This window comes from Neodiprion lecontei, chromosome 4 (assembly GCF_021901455.1).
Source record: "Neodiprion lecontei isolate iyNeoLeco1 chromosome 4, iyNeoLeco1.1, whole genome shotgun sequence".
NCBI classification, from domain to species: domain Eukaryota; kingdom Metazoa; phylum Arthropoda; class Insecta; order Hymenoptera; family Diprionidae; genus Neodiprion; species Neodiprion lecontei.
Genome location: NC_060263.1, coordinates 39,332,008 through 39,352,156, shown reverse-complemented (window position 1 = coordinate 39,352,156; position 20,149 = coordinate 39,332,008). Strand labels below are relative to the sequence as shown.

Genomic DNA, 20,149 nt, shown 5'->3' with positions numbered 1-20,149 from the left:
ATATTTTTTTCTCCCACGTCTCATTTAATCTACTGCGATATCTACTTAAGGTTCCCTGCACAAAAACATTTTATAATTAATGAACGCGCTCCGATATTATAATATCTTTTTCACTGTCGTATTTATACAACGCCTGTTTTTCTTTAAATTTCCTTCTGCTCGTGTCCGAGCATAATTTTTGTTCTTTAATCAATTGAATTGGGAATTGCACAAAACTCGTTTCGACAGTCATACAGTAAGTATACCGACGGGTTGATCTCCAGAATTCAGAAAATTTTCTTAATAAATATGTATTTGCCACGTGACTGAAATTTTCGTGGAATTATGAAATGAATTTTTTCTTCTTCCTAATTCTTCAGCTATTTGCTGACGTCCAATCTTCTATCCTGCATTGCTCAATTATACGTAATATCGCTCGGAAATAATTCCTCAGGTCGGGGAAACGTGTTACGCATACTCAAACAGACTGATATACAGACTTCGTTTGAACCCTGGAAAGATCCCTCGTTTATAAGCGTACTTTCATAGTTCCACGGAAAATAAATACTCGTATAAGTGCAACGGTCAGAATCGTGTAAAACGAGATGATCAAGTGAGCAATAAATAATTACACAAAGATTGAGAAACTAGCGTTACACAGCTCCTGGGAATCGAAATAATAAAACAAAATATCGCGTGCGTATCGGTTTAAAATTGTCATACAACGGAGCGAGTAAGTGGGGGCTAAAATTTATGGCTGACACATCACGTTCCGCGTTATAAGAATGACAAATATCCCCGGCGAATCGAGCAGTGTTAATTTTCAGACGAACAAGGGAAGATCGATCGTTGAAAAGAATCGCATCGCGCTAATGACCGTTTGAAATTCCCGCCGGAATCGCGCGCCGCTAAAATCAATGCGAAAGGCGTTCGGCGACAAGCCGTGCAGTGAAACATCGTCTGCAAGTGAGGAGGCAGGATCTCCATTGGAGCCTTGCGCCTCTCTATTTTCGTATATAATATTCGCCCGCATTAACAGAGCAGGGAAAGTTATGTGAATAAATAAAATTCTGAGTTGATAAACGGGATAAATAAAACAGAAATATGCCGTCGCAGGACGACATGGACCTCTGCACCGACAAAGTACTGTCCAAAGACCGAATCCTGCAGGAGCTGACCAAGGCTGTCAAATTGGTAAGCAGCCGTCTGCTAGAATTCGTCTTCACGTCCGTAAGATCGGCGCCAGATACGTCAGGCGACGACGAAGTTTGATTCATTTTTACCCACCCAAGGCCTGCGAAAGTTGCGCCGCCCGCAGATGTGCGAGTGCCAAATTCTTCGCTTGTTTTTACGAGTCATATCCTTCTTCGTTGCGTTTGTGTGTATTTTTATATATTATCTTATGTATTTTCTCCTTTTTTTTTTTTATATTCCTTTTCATTTCCTGTCCTCGTTTGTCTTCTGTTTTTACGGCTCGCTTATAATGCGAGGGTTTCGTCGTTCCGCAGTGTTTGCCTATAATCGCCAATCACACGCTGCAGACGTTTATTCATCGGTCTCTCCCTTATTTATATTACCGTCGTAGTTTAGCATCAGCCTTATATCACACGCCTCTAAACACGTACGGCTTCATGTCATCGCCACCGAGAATTAATCCGCTTTTACGCAGATCTGATCGACGAATATTTTCGCACAACAGCCAGCTGGCTGGCTGGTTGTGTTGATTATCATTTAATTAAATCGCCAAGCTTTTGTCCTTCTAATTTTTATATACATTATGTGTGTTATGTGACAATAGTATTCTCTCGTACGGTTTTGCCAATTTTTTTTCCTCTTTGATTTGTCAATACTCTTGCTTCTCGCGTCGATTCGCAGCGAATTCGTATTATCTAGATACACGTCCGTGCACACAACGCATACGAATACTAACTGCAATGTAGATATGTAGTGCGTCTAATCAGCCAACCAAGCAGTGAGTGAGTGACTAACCTTGACGGTCGTCCTTTGTTTCGACTAATTACATCTATCCCCGTTATTTTACGACCTAACGCTTTACGAAAATTCGTCAATCGGCCGAATGATAGTTCGCATAAAACCACACCGTCAAGCCTTAGTGATACAACACTCAGAAGCAAAAACATAGGATATCTCTGTGTAGGTAAATCCGTTTTTATACCTCGTTCTCAACCAGGCCGCCACATTGGATTTCCACAATGAAATACGGCGATGCTTTGAATATAGAAACCAATTACGCAGCCCCGATATTGGCTTAAACCGTACGAAGTGCGACTTTAAAAATGCCTGAATTTTCACTGATTCAATTTAATTTTATTCGGAATTAATTAACGTGCGGAAGCTATAGAAAACAATCGAAACACGAGCTGTCACTCGATCTCCGCTAATCAATTTTTCGAAAATTTACTACGTCATCGTAGGAAAATTTATATCCTGATCGGTAGTCGGGCTGGTTTCGGTACGGTTTAAATTATACTGTTAAAAAATATCAACTCGAACGATAACACAACGACTGGGGAAACTGGTTTCAAAAACACGAGCACAATTTGTAACCTCAAATTTAATGACAGTTCGCATTTGTCATCGAATATTATCACACTTATCCACATTCTGTGACAACAAGTTTGTGCGACAAAATCTTTTAAACGTAAATTCGTATGGCTTAAGTGAATATCTGAGTTACGAAGTTGTTTAAAGAATTGTGAAAATCTTTCAACGTTAGCATAAAAATTCAATGCAACCGCTCACATGTTTCTTCATTTATTTCTCTAATGCTCTTTAAACGAATCATAAGAAAACAACGATGAAGAAATACTAAACAAGCAACACCACCGACAACAATGAAAAACACTTACGCGCCATGAAGTTTAAGTTCGTAACGTTGATGTAACAATGCACGTGTTTAGGGAAAAACCATATTCTAAAATTTAATGATTGTCGGCAATTTAGTGAACTGTAATTGATACAAAACACATGCTCGAACAATATCGAAATGGCAACTATATCTTTCAAAGCTATTTCAAAGTTGCAATACAGTTCTTTCTTTTGAATACATTTCGTTACATCAACGTTACAATCTTCAACTGCGTTACCCGCCTATTATTTCTGTTTGCCGATCTCTTCACAAGCTACCACTGGGTAAAAACAAGCTTCTATGAGTTTCTGTGTGCCTGTGTTAGGTATACGCTCAGAGCCTGCACGGTACTGTGGTCCTGGACGGTGATTCCTGGTTGGTTTATTGGTTAGACCGGGCCTTGAGACACGGATTGCGCGTAGAAAGGCACGGATATTGGGGAACAGCAAGGGAACTAAGTCACCAAGACACCGTTGTGGTGATACATGCGTTGCAAAGCGTACTAACTTCCATTGGAAAAGGTACACTTTATCAAATAAAAAGTATACGTATTTGTGTTTATCAAAGTAACGCCGCTCGATACATTTATTTTGCAGTTTTCTTGGCCAAAAATTACTCTTGACCATTAGCCGATAACGACTTTGATTTCTTGTTTCCTTCTACTAGAAAAATATCTTTCAAAGCCTTCAAGCCACCGATCTTTTACAATTTTTGGACATAACTTTTGAAAGTAATCTCCTTGCGCAGATTTTTGATTTAAAATCTAACACTAAAATTTCATTCAATTTATAAAACTGTAGCAAGTTTTCAATACAGTTTTCCTATTTCATTGGATATAACGGAAAGCTGTTGAAGATGGTTAACTGAAAAATGAAGAACAAACTTTTATCAATGCTAGTACCTTTCTCAGGTATGAAAAGTAACTTAACAAAAAAAATCTGGTCCCACTATCGAATGATCAAGAAGAATAGGTCGGTTTTTTGTTTGCTATTTTGTGCTCAAAAGCCGAAATGAGTATTGATTATATTGCACGGGTTATTCCATTTCCTCAAGTCTATCCAGCAACCCTTCAGGATTATACTCCCAGCTTTTGCTGAACACCTAATTGCTTAGGCTTTATCGTAATGTAACAAACCTGTGGCCTACCTCTAACAAATCAGTATTTGTGCGTTTGTACGAATGTGTATTCGACTGCGTAATTTTACCACTTAAATTGTGTGTACAATGCTTATTTAGAAAAGGTATCGTCATCATATAAATTAGGATATGTGTACATAACTTTCTTCGTCGCATGACATGCACCTTCGTTTCTTAAAATTAAGTGACAAACAAGATAGCGGAGTGAAAACTAATTTTTTATAACTAAGTTCGTGTACTCAATTGTCCTATTTAATTCACAGAAAGTATATCTATGTACATACTTAAGTGTTGATTGCATGGTTTCTCGAAACAATATTTGTTGATATATATCTTTCTTTGAAATACACTCATGTTTGTCACATAGTTCGATTGACGAATATTGATTCAGCATTCTTGCAATATGTATTCTCAACAATTGGAAACTATTTCAAAGGTAACAGTAACGAAGAAAAACACATTTGTAATTCCTTCAATTATTTTTCATTTAAAGTTAATTTTAATTTGTGATAGAAACTTGGTCCCTTCTTTAGTGAAAAAGATATGACAAGGACAATTAGTAAACTCTATACTGCGGTATTTAATTATTTTTATTTCATTCCGTTACCCATTCAGTTTAATCATTGTTACGTTTACTATATACACTAATCCATTTTGCATCTATCTACTTTTATTCAGTGACCATACAATGACGTGATTTTTCTATGTGAGTGTTGCCTCTATTTCATGTAATTCTTAAGTATCATGTCCCAAGAGGTATATATAATTCTTTGTCAATACAGGTAGAGCCTGGCTGTACCACACTCTGAGTGAAGGAAGTTTTGAGAGTTACTTAGCCTGTCTTTTGAGAGACGCTAAAACACTCCAGAAGCAGTATTTCACCCACGCCTTGGTTCGGGATGTCGACAAAACAATACAGCTTGTGAATCTTCTAGCTGGTCTTGAAAATGTGTCGTTCACATTGCAATTGGTAAGACTGGATACTCATATCAATGAAAAATCCTAACTTTTCTTATTATGATCCTGAAAGTTCACCGACCTCAATAAGGCCTAGCCCGAATCGATTGATCAATCAATGTCGAACATTTGATCAATAAGCAACCAGCGCTTGAAAACATTGACGAGCCTCCAAGGTGCAGCAATATTATTAATGTAGTTATGAATAAGATAAAATTTTATTAATTGTTATGATAAACTCGAAGAGAAGGATATAAACAGACAAACTATTCACCAGTTACAGCGTGTTACTATCAGCCAGAAATTACTTCTCGATTTTTATTGGATATTGTGGTTTTTTAATGATACATTTTGCATCGGAAAATATCTGACAAAAATTGGATTTCTACTCAGTTATGGAATTGTTGCAACAATCGATGGCTTCGCAAGTTCGAGATGATGAGTTGCACACATTTATGGGCCTCCTCGCAACCGTCGCTGAAGTGCTCGTTTTTCTTTGATTCCGATATCACCCCATGGTTACAATTATCGAATGAATAAACAACTTTGTTAACATAAAGAACACGTAGCCTGAGCTATTTTATGTTTTTCTCGATAGCAAGGGCACCGGGTTATCGTGGTGATTGCGTTTATATATTACTCGTCCATTAATCGTCTGTAGTCAATAAATGTGCAATGCTTATTGCAAAACGTTTTTCAGGAAGGTATACTAACTTATATTAGTACTTTTCCATCGGTAAGCCTAGAGGACGGTACATAAGCTGTGGGTTTCCTCTATTGTATCCACCTAAAATGGATTAGAATTCTTGAAATATGCGAAATCGGTTCGAAATATTCGCAAGCCTCGTAACGATAACGTTTTATCAATTTCAGGATGTCACATATTTGGATATCTGCAACTACATGCCCCAGCGGCCTATGAGCGGCTCTCCTTCTGGAACTGCGTTATCTCTTCACCTCAGATCATCGAGCGTATCTTCGAGTCTTGCTTCCCCGGGAGATAGTGGTGTTGCTTTCGATAGCGACATGGATCCGGCTAACGAAACTGATGTTAGTAGTTACAAGGAGGTGAATTTCACGAATCCTGATCATGCTGAAGTGATTGATTGATTGAATACTGCGCCAATAGTCTCAACTTATATATAAAATTTTGTCCTAGGAGGATTCTTCCGTCGAAGATGTTCCCAAGTATCGTCACAACAAGTGTAAAGTCTTTCCGGGTGATTGCGGACATGATAATAAAACAATGGAGCAAACGTCTTCCTCGAGCGACTCAAGTGAGGATGGTAAAACCCCTATTCAGTGCCCAGCGATGGTGACGATATTTCAAAAGGGCATAATGACGAAACGTGACATAGCTAATCGGAATATGAATAAACTTGAAGAAAGCGAACTAAACTGCTCCAGTCTAGATACTCTGAAGGACTTCAGTTTCTACAGCAAAAGTCTGGATGATTCGAAGCTTGACAAAGTGGGGAATAATGAGTTTGAAAATAACGCCAAAGATCTTAACAAAAGATACAGTCTCTATGGGGACGGTAGCTACTGTTTCAAAAAAAATATAGATCCTCGAAATTCGTACGTCATAAACAATGACACTAATCTTTTGGAGCTGAGCATGACTATATCAGACTGCGACAATACAGAAGCACCTTACAGCATTCTCAACACGATAAACATGACCGACAGCAGCATAATGTCGTCATCTGGATCGGATCCCGTGGTGCAACGAAGGCAGCGCAAAAAGAAGCGCAGCGATACTAAAAAACGGGTTAGCTTTCACGAAGATATACTGAAGACTATGAAGCTGGAGGATGATGAGAACTATGCAGATTTTTCGATGAGCTTCTTGCCACCTAATTCCGTGCAAAAAAAGGACGTACAAAAAGGTCGTTACAGCTGGTGCGGTCACGGAGACTCGCCTTACGTACAAAAAAATATAATCACGCGAAATGCAAATTCGGATTATTATTCGTCGGCATCGTCTTTGAGCACGTTTGAAAATGATAGTGAAAAGAAATTGTTTCCACCGAAGATGTGCAGCGAAGCGATCTGCCAAAAGAATTCCAAGTGCAGTTGCGATTTGTCTTTGACCGAACGTGGAGCACCGGAGGGTCAAGAAGATCCGGGAAAAAATTTTAGACCCAAGATCGAGATCGAACTCGAAGAAAACGAAGCACAGGAGGCTTACATAGCCGAAACTCAATGCGGTAACATTATTGAAGATGCTCTGTCAAAAGTTGAGATGGAGAATAAGCTCAATCAGAAAAAATACGCAGGCTCCAGTGATTGGTCTGACTTAGACAGCACGACAACATCTACGGATATCGATGATCGTAGAAATAGCAGACATCTTTCGTCTCCGTTAAAAAAACGTAACATCACTGCGATACTACCGGGCGATGCCAACAAATTGGCGACGTCGCAGCCCCTGCGTCAAGCACCGTCGAAAAGCTCGCTGCTCAGCAGATTTTTAAGATCCGTTACGGAGCGTAAATTTGAATCAAAGAAAGCCAAGAAGCCGCCAAAGGCAAATCCGCTCTATATCAAAGGAGTGAAAGCTAATCAAGAATCAGTCAAGGATTTTAACGATAATCTCGAGAAAGAGATTCAGGAAAACATTGCAGCTGAAAAGCAGGAGTTTAGCGGCGAGAAAATAGGGCTGAAACTTAGAGAAACCTTCAAGCGCCATATATACAGAGATAAAACTGAAGAACTCTACAAGGTCTACAAAGTGAGAAGTTCTTACATGACCAACGGGGAAAGTAAAGCTATGCTGGCATTGCTCACGGATAAAACACTGTATTTGACTGGATCAAAGCTTGGTCATTCTTACAGCAATCAATTTGTTATTCCATACAACGAGCTCGATGTAATTATGGTGCGTACATAAATATTATTTCTAACTCCGTCTTAGGCCACGCTTCTTACGATACTTACGGAAACGAGCCTTGAATTCCTCCATAGATAATAGCCATCAGTTATCATAAACATTTTTACATGTTTTATTATTTTGTCATAACATGCCCGATTATTGAAATGATTTTACTAATGCATCTCACCTTTCTTTTCTCTTAAGATTGGACCAAACGCACAAACGATACTGATATCAAACGCCGATTACGAAATGCAGTACTTGTTTTCAACTGGAAGCTCGCAAACTACGTCAGAACTAGTCGCACATTTAGAAATGGCCATGCGTCGTTCACCATCAAAACCACAGCTACCAGCTGTCAAGGAGTTGAGATATGAGGACATGCATACTCTACGCCACGCAGTCCTTGAAGAGACAGCTGTACATCCTGTAAGTTGATAAGATTGAGCTTTGAAAGTACCCTGAAATCAAGGATGACACCCTGGAACTTTGACAATTTTGTGTTTCAGGATGAGAAAATCGAACACTACAGTCTCATATACATGGAAGACGAACACATGTCACCTCCGAGTACGCCTTGCGGTCCGATGAAGGAAGGTCACCTGATGTTCAGACCCCATACCTATCAACCAATGTATCCCAACGCTCCGATTAACCCCTGGGAAGCTGGATACTTCGTTTTAAAGGGTGGAGTTGTCTACATGTTTACCGACTCAAATCAACGACTTCCAAAACGCGCAATTCCATTAAAAGGTGGCCTGTGTCAAGGGTGCAGAAGAATTCCAAACTCGCACAGGCCTCACACGTTTGAAATACTTCTCAAACCAAACAAGTCTTTTCAATTCGCCGCACCCGATGAATATGTTGCCTCGGAATGGCTTCAAAGTTTCGTACAAAGTGCCTCGGGTCTTTTCGACAGTTCGGAAAAGAAGGAACCCTTGCCGTGCAGCCTAATAGCTACGACAAGGCATTTAATCGCGATGAAAGAAGCCTTTCCTGGCACTCAGAGGGGACAGACACTCTCGTGTGCCTGCGTGCAAGATTTGACAGCGTTTCGCGTACCATTAGCTCAACAATCGTGGTGTATTCTGGTGAGTTTCGTAATTTCTTCATGCACTATTTCGTACGATGACAACCATTCATTTTATTTCAGGAATTCGCCTGCCGAGAAGTTCACGAAAGCAGTGGCGATTGGGTTATTTATTTTACCAACTATACAGAACTGTGCACTTTTCGAGAAGTACTTCAAACCCTGTGGGCAGATGCAAATATGGTAAGACCTAATTCACTCCTCACGCCAATTGCCTGTTGTACAACTGATATTAAGCCTTCTCATCACTTGATCACACAGGGAGACTTTCCTATGGTTACACTTCCACCTCAAGATAAACTTCATCGCCGTTGCTCAGATGCGAGTAAAGACCTCGAGCTGGCGTGGCAACATCTGCTACCAATGGTGACCGAGTAGCGTGTAGATATACTCCAGAGTAAAAATATTTAACAAACCACGATATTTCAGAATCATACAATTCTGCAATTGCTTTTACGGCTTTACATTGATGATCAGAATATTCGGTACAGCACACGAAACACACGTGAAAAAAACTCGGTTTATCAATAGAAAAAAGAAGGGAGACAAATATTGACACATTCATCACGAATGAAAGCGGAAATTGAGGTCTGTTTTGTGATTTATTTTTATGTGAAATAATTTGAAAAACAAAAAAAAAAACTCACGTTAGAATTCTCGTTAAATTATATCTTTATTTCTATGTAGTGTATTGGCATAGTATAAATACAAAGTCCATCTGATATAATTGTCTCAACAAAGTAGTAAGCCTTCAATAGTTCTAATAATTATTCAATAAGAGAAATCGTTGTTTACCATAGTCAACGGGATAATTTATTTGCAGGCAACTATTGAACGATTGGAAAATTAATTGCAGCTACTAGCAACTATAGTACCAGACTGTAATTATTTATTTTGAAACGGTATCAGAGATTTCTGAGAACTGGGTACTTTGATAGAATGAAATAATTTTTATAATTCATTATTTATTCACCATACACCATATTCATCGCTGTGAAACAAAATTAAGATATTTTGTAAAATGTTCTGACTCCCGTTAATACAAGAATCCTAGAGTCGCATGTTAGATTGTGTTCGTAATTATATTTTCATGTACAAAGTAAAGTGAAAGGAAGTTTTGGCACACTGTTAGAAAGAAGCGAAGATTCTCGTCTCGGAAAATACAGTTTCGCTGTCATTTAAAGGGATAAGAGAAACTAAGTTAACCCTAATGTTTTTATACGTGAAGTTATTAATCCAGTGCAATATTTTTTATTTATTTTTCTGCAAAACACTAGAGATAATAATCCGTATTTCAAGCTCTAGAGAAGAGTGTACAAGCTGGCAATTGTAAATTAATTATCATTACCAATAATGCAATGAGTGTCTATATTATGTACCTATACTCACCCTTATACTCAAAGAATTATTTAAATACGCATTTTAGTCGGAAGTCTTTCAAGCAACTCGTCATGATAATAATAAATATTAAACATCACAATGCTCGAAGGAGATATATTCAACAACTTTAACAAAGATAATACTCTATATTATACATGATGCATAACTATAATAATTACATGTAGAGGCGTATAATTAACATTAGTACAACATGAATACTAACATTCCTAACACAGTACATAATGTTTTTTATCGGTTTATAGTAGTTTTCATTGTTATTTGAGAAAAAATCGAAAGCAAAATCTTTAGCATAGTTAATTGATTCATAAAAAAGCGAGGCTACAAATATGGTTGTGTTTAATTAATTGTAAATTCATTTTTTATTATCTTAAAACGAAAATCAATAATTTGATAATCAATTGTTTATTTATAATTTTTAATTTACGGGTACAGTGGAGAATAGTAAAATGTATTATATGTAATAAGGTGCTTCAATTGTTTGATAATTATCACATTATTGTACCGCTGTGTCGAATTTATCATTTTCAACAACATACCGATTAATTGCATAATTTCAGTAATTATTCATTATCTGTTCAAGTTAGGAAACATATGTCTTAAATGTCTCCGCAGTTACGAAAACGCCTTATTTTTAATAATAGAAAAGTTTTGGTGAAATTGGGTGAAATTTTGTCAGCGATTTGTTATCAATTTATAAATCGTACGGCAAAAACATCCATTAGTCAACACGCTTGACAGAAATGTGATCGGAATATAGGTTTACGATACGACATTAAGATTTAAACAATAATAGTTGGTAATTCAGAGTATACATAAATCAACCAAACTATACCTATAAATATCAAGTATTTGTGATCATCAAGAAATATATACCTATACAATGATTAGGAGTATGTTTGCATAAGAAGTATCGAAATTTATTTGTAAATTTTGTTTCATCGTCTGAATGGAATGTGTCAAAAGATACTTATCTTATCTTCACACAAACTGTTCAGAATTATAATTCAAGACTCCAAATATATTCTGTAAAGAAACAAAGTTGAATTATATAAACTAGTCAAATAAGGTTTTAAAGTTTTCATTCTTATCCTCTGACTTACTACAGGCACATACGTATTCTCTGAGGAAAAAAGGGAGAAACACGTAAAACAGGATTCGCTGGATGACCATTTATTTCCAAACTTTTATTTACAATAATATTGCCAAATTCTACACTGTTACGCGTTTACTGAGGCACGAAGTGTCCCCGTGCTTTTTTCTGCGATTTAAGGTTCTCGATGTCAACATCAGGATACTGTTCTTTTACAGCCTCTAGATCCAAGTTGGGGAATCGTTTCATGAGATGCATTACATGATTACGGTCGCGGCTGAAATTTGAAATTAATAAATTTGTGATACTAGTAATTAAAATTGGTATTTTGAAAAGTCGATGCATCTTGACAGAATGTTTCTGGATGATGAAATAATCAATGAGGAATACGTACTTTCTAGCCTTGCGTTTTTCATTCCATAACTTTTCTCTGTAAAGTTTACGGAATTTGTGAACTGCATTGCCGCTATACCCAAACTTGTACTTTTGTCTCCATTTGTTGTTCATAAATTTGGGAATGGTGTGTTCACACATACGGTAATAGTACATCATGCCTAGAGAACGATTGTTGCGTGATAATGTTTAGTATTAAAAAAAATAACTTCACTATAGTAATATTAAATGTAAAATGATGAAATGATCTTTTTTCCAGTTACTGCTGCCATTATGAATGAGAAATTTGTACCTAGTTGATTGTGAACTAATTTTCCAGGACGCTCGCCGTCCTCGCCAGTTTCAAGGAGATGGTAAGCTTTATTTCTTTCACGGACAACTGTTTCCAGATTACTCATGCTTTCTTCAACTTTATATTTTCGTTCTGGGTTTGGAAAGATCTCAAGATCTTTCTTGGCAGCATGTTCCATTGTTAAAAGCATGTTGCGTTCTTTCAGTAGAACAAACCTGAAGACGAAAAAAGTATGTAGAATTTCTCAAGTACTTTGAGTAATTTAGTTGGGATTTAGTATGCATAAAACAAACCATAATTTGTGGAGATCCTCATTACTTTTAATTCTTAATTCATCCTTCCTCCAAGCTCGTCCAACTTTTATGTCGAATTCGCCCCAATTCTTTGCATCATCAAAGAATTCCATCAGAGCTCTTCGCCTTGGTGTAGTATGAACATATGCGCAACCATAACGAGGTACCCTAAATCAGAATGCAAATTGGTTTGAAAAATGTGTGATGATTACTGAGCAGAAATTTCGCTTGCTAGAAGAATTATGTCTATAGACAATCCTCAAAGAAATTTGCAAATATATCGTAAATAGTGAACACTCAAAATAGCGCAGACCAAATTTCCACGTGCGATAAGCTATGAAAAATCCAGGATGATCATGGATTTGAAATATTCGAAACTTATAATATACAAGATTCTTTCTGTTAAATTCAACATCGTGATTTATTGAACCCGATAAAAACGAAAACCACAGCAGAAAAACTGAATTAGGTTATGTATTCTATAACAACGCTACATGAATAACAAAAGACAATTTAAATTCGTACCTCAATTGCGATACCAGTACTGACGTGCATTTAATACTTGGCGATATTGTTAAGTTTGTAAAAAGTTGCGAAACATTGTTTATCGCCCTCGAAATATTCACGACTTTTGCCAGGGATGCCATTTTGGCTCCGTTGGCCGTCCCTCGTGAAAACACAATCACAAACATTACGGAACCTGGACTGCGTTCATACGCGGCTTGCCTATCCTAAGATGCTTTTCTTCCTACGAATTTAACCTGTCATATTATTATTTTTTGAACTTTCATCTGGATGTTGATACAAGACCTAAGGTTCGCTCATTTTATCATTCATACGTTTCAATCCAGACGATTGTCATTGCGGTAATTTGGTTTCCAGATGAGTGAGTTACCGCCTGTTTACAAACAGCCCGCCAGCCTTATCTGTATGCGTAAAAATGTGCGACACGGCGTAAATGAAAAAAGTGGCGGTGAAGAGCCGAGAAAATAAAGTATGTGCTTACCACTGAATGCAACTGCATGCATCGTTCCGATATCGAACAAAATAGTAATCTTAGGTAATGAAGAAAGTAGTTCAACATCCTTGTTTCTAAACCTTTATGGAAAAATTGAAAACTAGAATTAATATTTTTTTTATATTTAGTGAAGATATGTTGGATGCAGGATTTAATTGAATAAAATTAAATCTCATTCACGTGTAGTGGATTTGTACTTAATCAGGGGAAATTTCAGGACGTAAAGTTCTGGATCGATAAACATTGAAAGAAATGAAACCCTTTTATGCTCCAATCAGGATGTATCGAATAAAAAATAAACAGTCTCCTTTTTCTCATGTCCACGCGATTATTTCAACTACAAGTGTTTACTGCGCCCACGCTGACAATATGTGCGACCCACTTTTTATCGCATTAATTTTTGTCGACTACATGCATCTGGAATACTTGAAAATACACGCTGTTAGCTGTACTATGTTGGGCAACCCAGTTTGCTCGGGAGCTCCACGGTTTGGCGTGATATAAATTGAAACTGAGCTGTGGAAACCGGCCAATATCCGTCAGACATGATCGCAGTGGGTTATTCAATACAGTCTTCAATGCGGCTGCCGTTCGTGATGAAAGCATGGTAGGCCAGACATGAAGCATGCACGACACGAAAGCCCGTCGGAAGCTTCGGCGACGATCGACGGGGTTGTACAACCGGATATCGAAGGCGACACGGGCATCAGTTTATATTTATCGGGCTCGGCGTTAGCAAGGGCTTCACTTTGTATAGTGTGCTGGTGATTCATTATGGCCTGTGGAATTTAATGAATCCATTATTGTAACGAGGCGATTTGCAGTCGACGCAATATGCGAATTACATACATAAAACTACTGCACATTTGGTGCCGAATTTAGCCGATACGATCACATCGGAATAACTCGGATACTGAGGTTGAATATCTGAGGGGATATTCACCGTGACATTTGTTTTGCCGAGAAACGTTCTGTGGCAGGATTGGGGATCCGCGTCCACCGGAAAATGAAGCGCACGTTCGACTTCCGCTCTCTGGCGATTTTTGCTGCGATACATGAACCTCGGGTCGGTAGTTCTGGATATGAAATCGATCTGGTGCAGGGCGTCCAGTGTCGGCGCAAGCTTCGAATCTATGATTTCTTTGTACGTCGCCTTTTCTTTCCGAAGTTCAGCCTCTTTTGCCGCCTTTAAGATAGCATCTTGACTCTCCTTGATAGACAGAGCTTGCCTTTGTTGCCTTTGGAGCATCAGAAATATCATCTCACCGTCTGTGCGGATCGGCAGCAGACCGATCCTGTGAATGTCTCTGTGAACTTCTACCCATACCTCTCCCTGTTTCATCCGAAAGTAGTGATCTATTAACAGCATCGTAATCTATACGGATATTCAGGCAAAAGATAAAACGGTCATCGTTAATTAAAATTGTAGAAGTCACGATGGATATTTATGGCTCGAAAATCACCTGATCCTCTATGGGTATTTCTTGTAAAAATATTCTGTAATGATTCTGTGCTATCTCGTATCTCTCCGTATCACGTTCGAGAATTTTACGAATCGCGTATATTTTCGGTCGACAGGATCCCATCATGTCTTCTAACGCTGGACTCGTTGTTTTGGGACACTTTCGATGAAACGTGGCGAACCACTGATTTATACCCATTAATGGCAACTCAAGATCTGTTGAAAGAAAGAAAATTTTTCACAATTGTAATAATCATTCTGTGTCACTGTCTTTTCTTGGTTGAAAAATTTGTTACTTTTCTATTAGTTTTTATCAGATGGAAGTTTAACAAAGCATGATACTTCATGGAAATTTAATAAAGTTTTTTCTTGAGTCACATTTCGAACTGTTTCATAATAAAAATAACCATCAATGCAGCCATCTTCAGTCCTCTTAGCCCTGATCTTAATTTCTTCTTCCCTCCATATTTTAGCTAGCAACGACATGAGGCCCAGTTCTTTGTTATGACCTCGCCAAGTGCAGAATTGTGTCTCATAGCCTCCCTCGTCACACATGTCGCAGAGAGCACCCAAGAAAACGACTCGAACGGGAAAAACCGTTGCATCTATGATGTCAAGCATGAGGTAAACCGCACCTCGTTCAACGAACATCCTCAAGTTCGGCGAACACCAGACTATGCATTCCCAGACGAACATACCTACCGTGATTGCAAGTCTGCACTTGAACATTAATGTCCGTTTTGCTTTGCTAATTTGTTTTTGTTCTTTACCTGCTGTCTGGCTCAAAGTGCAGCTCGGTTTTGTCGTAAAAGCATCTATGCAGCAGTCTCAGTACCAATTTAATCCCTTGTTCACCGTACATCATTTGATAACGCTTATTGTTCTTGATCAAAGCCTCCAGAATCATCATCGCGTGAGTTAATATACGTTGATGTTCAGAGTTGATAACGTTCACGGACAGAACAAAGTGGATAACTTCTAATAAGCGTACAAAACATGTTACCATCAGTTGTCGTAGCGCGACTATCTCTATTGCGCTAATTTTACGGACATACTAACTCAAAACTGTTCCAACAGCACCCTGATCTTGAAAATCTTTGCGAATAATTTCTTTCTCGCTCATGATGATGGCATTCAACGTTTTCATGCAGTTTAAAATTAGCTGAGAATCGCATCGCTTTAACATACTCCATTCGAGGATCATCAGTATCCTGAAAACGTTAAATTTTCTCACCAAATTTACCTCATTTTTTATCACTGCTTCGAAAGTATCTGCTAGTACCTATTAGTTCCTCTGTATTCAATGAACTTCTCAGGTATCAGTGGAAGAAGGACTGCAAGAGCGTATAAGGCGTACTTGTGTAAGTCCCAGAACTGCATTTCATTTAGCGATTTATTCATTTCTTTGGCGTCTGGATTGATTAAGCTCAAAATACTCGCCATAAGTCTTCTCTGTTTCATGATCTGCAGCAAGGTAAAAAGTTATCGTACCTACAGAATCACAGTCCATGATTTTTCTCACCTCCACACTAGCTCCTATTTTACTCAGATAACACATGATCAATATCAGTATTTTTTTGAACCGAAAATCTTCGTTGGAATTACCGAACCTCACGCCACTCGCCCACGTGTTTTCGGTCCCGAATTCAGTCGCTACAGCGAGGATCACGAGGTCTTCGGCCAGTCCGGATTGGACAAATTTCCAATCCGGAAGAGTGGCAAGGATTGCTAGCATTATAGCTGCCAAGTCATTTCTCAACGTGACGCTGCTCCGATTCCGACCAGCACAGCGAACTTCTCGTTTAAACGCATGACGAAGACTCCTTCGTAAAGTTCAGAAAAGCTTTGTCAACAGATTCTTATAACAGAGTGAACAACGCTGGGTTAGTTTGGCGAAAGAAATTACCACATTGCGGATTGGGACGGCGGTTTTACCAGGATATTTATATCTTTTGACAACGTTTCCGGCAACATTATAGACTCCAAGAGCGTCCATATGATGTTTGATATCAGTAACACTAACTCCGACTGACAATCCGCCCCTAATTCGTTTTCTGGGATTTCTGGTGCCGGTTTGTGCTTTGGTCTGGTAGCATGATTGCGATCAAGACGGATCAAAATGTGCTCAAAAACTCCAGCCTCCATCATTCTGTAGCCTGAACCGGAGCACGAAAATTCGAGTAATTGATCTAGCCATGTGTGGAAAATCCGTTAAACCTACAGCATTTATGCGAGATGGAAGCAACCAGCAAGGTGGTTTCCAACATCCTGGGATGAATTTCGTCAGTTGCGATTTCAAGCAACGCCGTGATGGTAACGGGTAAAATAGATCCTTCGACTGCGCGATGACAGTGGTCCAACTTGACGGCGGCTATGTGGCCCACTTTTTTCCTGTCAAGCAGTCGGTGAATCGCTCGATGAACCATCAGAATCTCGGGAACCGTTGGTAGGATCACCAGGAGATAAGCGAACAAGGTGAAATAGTGCTCAAGTATTTCCACGCAGAAAAGTCCATCCGATGATTTCTTCAACAGCGGAGGCATTCCACATAGATCCAGCATCTCGTCCAGGTATTTTTGGTACTCTGCAACATGTCGTGCTTGCAGTGCCAAGAACTCGAGAATGCACATTATGTCGTCTAGATCCTTCAGGTACTGAACCGATCGGTTAAGGAAATCGAGTGAAGTCCACCAGTGATTTGGGAAATCCCGTTTTATATACGAAACGAAGGATACGAATGCCTGATTGTTGTTGAGATTGACAAAGTCGTCCAAGTGCTGGCAAATTCTGAATGTGTTCACACTGGTCACCGGATCGGAGACGAGTTCCGCGAGCTTTTTTATCGTGCTGCTCAAGTCTTTTTTGCGACATTTCATACCCACGCCTTCCAAAGGCTTCAGTTTACTCTTAGTGAGATCTGGACAGCGACAGAGTTTCGACAAATCACATGGACTTTGATACCAGTTGTTTGAATCTTTACTCGTCATGATTAACGCTTTTAGTTTGGAAATTCTAATATCTTCTTTACCGCTTCATAGCAGCACATTAATGTCAAAGTTTATCAGTGCTCTTCATTTTTTGACGAATTACGCATTCTCTTGTTCGATTAATCGACTCGAACGGGAATGCAGGGCGCTGTAGCCGATAAGTTTCAACGTATTGCTCTGATGTGATAATTTCGACGCACTTGATACTAGACACTTGTCATGCTTGTCTTTACATCTTTTGTACATACTGTATATTTGTAACGCGTTAAGTTGCCGCGGAGTCAGAAAAAGATCAGTACCTTAAATCGGGCATCGCCAAGGCTAACGAGTTGTTACTCTTTCCCTAATTTTAGCGTACGTTCCAGGGTAATAAAAACATGATACCGAGAAGTCACGAAGAAAAGATCAAAGTAACATAAAAGTAGAATCGCTGATTAAATATTCACACTTCTTCTGACCACAGGCAACCAGTATCGCAGCGGATGGGACACCGTGTATGGTCAGACTACGCTCTTGTAAAGGATGGCACATAATTGACTCACAGTTGCAGTACATTACACCTTTAGCAGTGACGTACCCGATCCCGGTTAAGCCCCGACACTAGAAAGGATTAACTTAGTAAGGAAAGAGTTGTGAAAAGATTATAGAAAATACACAATCATTGGTTTGTAACGTATGTAATTTATTGAAGGTGAATGCTCCAAGAATACATTCTTTCATTCATTCTGAATTCCGATTGGTGATATACTTCGGTATAAAGACACGATCCTCAGTCACCGAAGGGTTGAGAAGGCCCGGAACTTGCCGCTCTTTGCACTATGGCCATCTGAGGAGGGTAAGTGCAGAGATACAGGCGGCTGGTCTCTCCGGGATTCGATTCGACTGCAACCATGTTGAATTTTGATGCTAAATTATGAAGATATGTGCAAAATCAAGCGGTCTTACACCCCGACATTTAGCTTAGCGTTAATTCCGTACAAACTGTGCGGTCGTATCGAAGATTGGAGAAAAAACAAACTAAACCACAACCCCGCAGGCGAAAGAGAAAAGGGCATTGAAGAGAATGATTCACGATTGTTTTGGCAGTTAATAATTCAAATCGCACTTCTACAAAGTATATATATAGCGTCATGATATATCTCCCCAGGATGGCCGAATAGACTAGAGCCCGTAACAGCAACAACTCGCGCTCGTTACAGTTCATTTAAGTCTGTCATGGCGATGAAATACACATGTGGGAGGTTGGTAAGTAGTCAGTCGATCCGGTCACAGCATTCGCCTGCAGGATCGGTTCTGGCCACGGTCTCACATACAAGTCTTGCAACTCTGGTGGTGGGGGTGACTCACTTCTTGAGTCCGCTTTCAATAATTCTTAGATTGGCCGCAAGGGTCGCTGTAACCTAGTAGGGTCACTCGTGTCACCTGTGAGCGACAGAAATAGAAAAAATGTCTCTCTGTTGGCCAAAGCGCGCTACAGCCTAACCCCAATCAACCACATTGATTACTTTACTGATATCCGAAATTGCAAATACCAGATATTAATACTATAAAAACGAATACAATGATATGAAAAAAATGCAATATTAAAGAGAATGGACAACCTCACCATTTAGCGGTTTGCGACAACGGCCAAAAATAACGAAATTTGAGGTTATGTAACTCAGGCTTACTAGATAGTAACGACGCAGTGCCGAAACCGTAAACAACAAATTGATTCAATGGCCCGTATTCATAGTCAGTTCTTAAATTTAAGCACGGTCTTCAGACTCTGAAGTCCTATCTCAAGTCATGGTAAACGAGGACTTAAGACCGTGCTTAAATTTAAGAACTGACTATGAATACGGGCCAATATCTGAGTCACTCCTAGCCTACCCCCACCACCAGAGTTGCAAGACCTGTATGTAAGACCGTGGTTCTGGCACTCGTTTGCCGAACGGGTTGTAGAGAGACGCTGGCGGTAGTCGATGGAAAAGGAACACTGGAAGCGAAACGGAGTCCAGTAAAAAGGCAGAGAGAAAGGGGAAACTCGAAACTCGGAGTTCGCCCGCCAGATAAACTCCAATCTTCCGTTGTTCGTTCGGGCAAGGACTATGCGGTTATCTAGAGTGGCGTTTCTATTGTTTCGGGTGATCAACGGCCCGCCACAAAGCCTGTCGGTATTTATTCCGTGCGATGGCTCTTTCTTTGGAAAAATCCTACTCGAATGCACCGAACCTCACCGAATTGTCATCCATCATATGCGCCAATAAAAGACGAACGTTTTTCTTTCCGGTCCGCGCTCGAGTCGCGCGAGCGCCGATCGCCGG

The 20,149-nt window shown here is 39.3% G+C and overlaps 4 protein-coding genes and 1 long non-coding RNA gene across 10 annotated transcripts; 1 reads left to right on the top strand and 4 right to left on the bottom strand.

The window, feature by feature from the left end:
• The first annotated feature begins 799 nt into the window (after positions 1 to 799).
• On the top strand, positions 800 to 11,374 carry LOC107221540 (pleckstrin homology domain-containing family M member 2). 5 transcript variants are annotated; one of them, XM_015660559.2, is made up of 9 exons: positions 800 to 1,173; positions 3,174 to 3,369; positions 4,768 to 4,955; positions 5,816 to 5,992; positions 6,102 to 7,823; positions 8,022 to 8,246; positions 8,327 to 8,908; positions 8,971 to 9,090; positions 9,169 to 11,374. In XM_015660559.2, exons 1-9 carry the CDS (start codon positions 1,084 to 1,086, stop codon positions 9,283 to 9,285), a joined length of 3,417 nt encoding a protein of 1,138 aa, XP_015516045.1. In that variant the 5' UTR covers positions 800 to 1,083; the 3' UTR covers positions 9,286 to 11,374. The 5 variants fall into 5 exon arrangements, with proteins under 5 accessions (XP_015516045.1, XP_015516044.1, XP_046592638.1 ...); XM_015660558.2 differs by having other exon boundaries at positions 5,816 to 6,010; XM_046736681.1 differs by lacking the exon at positions 800 to 1,173 and adding an exon at positions 1,230 to 1,357 and having other exon boundaries at positions 5,816 to 6,010.
• Positions 11,375 to 11,462: 88 nt separating this feature from the next.
• On the bottom strand, positions 11,463 to 13,072 carry LOC107221525 (39S ribosomal protein L47, mitochondrial). Its single transcript, XM_015660531.2, has 5 exons — positions 12,902 to 13,072; positions 12,377 to 12,544; positions 12,084 to 12,298; positions 11,793 to 11,952; positions 11,463 to 11,675 (listed from the first exon to the last, which is right to left on the bottom strand). Exons 1-5 carry the CDS (start codon positions 13,066 to 13,068, stop codon positions 11,534 to 11,536), a joined length of 852 nt encoding a protein of 283 aa, XP_015516017.1. The 5' UTR covers positions 13,069 to 13,072; the 3' UTR covers positions 11,463 to 11,533.
• An 897-nt stretch (positions 13,073 to 13,969) lies between these two features.
• LOC124294110 (cilia- and flagella-associated protein 69-like) lies at positions 13,970 to 15,585 on the bottom strand. Its single transcript, XM_046737987.1, has 4 exons — positions 15,264 to 15,585; positions 14,858 to 15,072; positions 14,338 to 14,769; positions 13,970 to 14,173 (listed from the first exon to the last, which is right to left on the bottom strand). The coding sequence occupies exons 1-4, from the start codon at positions 15,583 to 15,585 to the stop codon at positions 13,970 to 13,972; spliced, it is 1,173 nt and encodes a 390-aa protein (XP_046593943.1).
• Positions 15,586 to 15,622: 37 nt separating this feature from the next.
• On the bottom strand, positions 15,623 to 17,843 carry LOC124294109 (cilia- and flagella-associated protein 69-like). Its single transcript, XM_046737986.1, has 7 exons — positions 17,592 to 17,843; positions 17,078 to 17,510; positions 16,763 to 17,012; positions 16,379 to 16,679; positions 16,139 to 16,320; positions 15,916 to 16,067; positions 15,623 to 15,834 (listed from the first exon to the last, which is right to left on the bottom strand). Exons 1-7 carry the CDS (start codon positions 17,841 to 17,843, stop codon positions 15,623 to 15,625), a joined length of 1,782 nt encoding a protein of 593 aa, XP_046593942.1.
• Positions 17,844 to 18,513: 670 nt separating this feature from the next.
• On the bottom strand, positions 18,514 to 20,011 carry LOC124294164. 2 transcript variants are annotated; one of them, XR_006904059.1, is made up of 3 exons: positions 19,450 to 20,011; positions 18,949 to 19,265; positions 18,514 to 18,725 (listed from the first exon to the last, which is right to left on the bottom strand). It is a non-coding gene; the product is annotated as an uncharacterized LOC124294164 (long non-coding RNA). The 2 variants fall into 2 exon arrangements; XR_006904058.1 differs by lacking the exon at positions 18,514 to 18,725 and having other exon boundaries at positions 18,911 to 19,265.
• Positions 20,012 to 20,149: the final 138 nt, after the last annotated feature.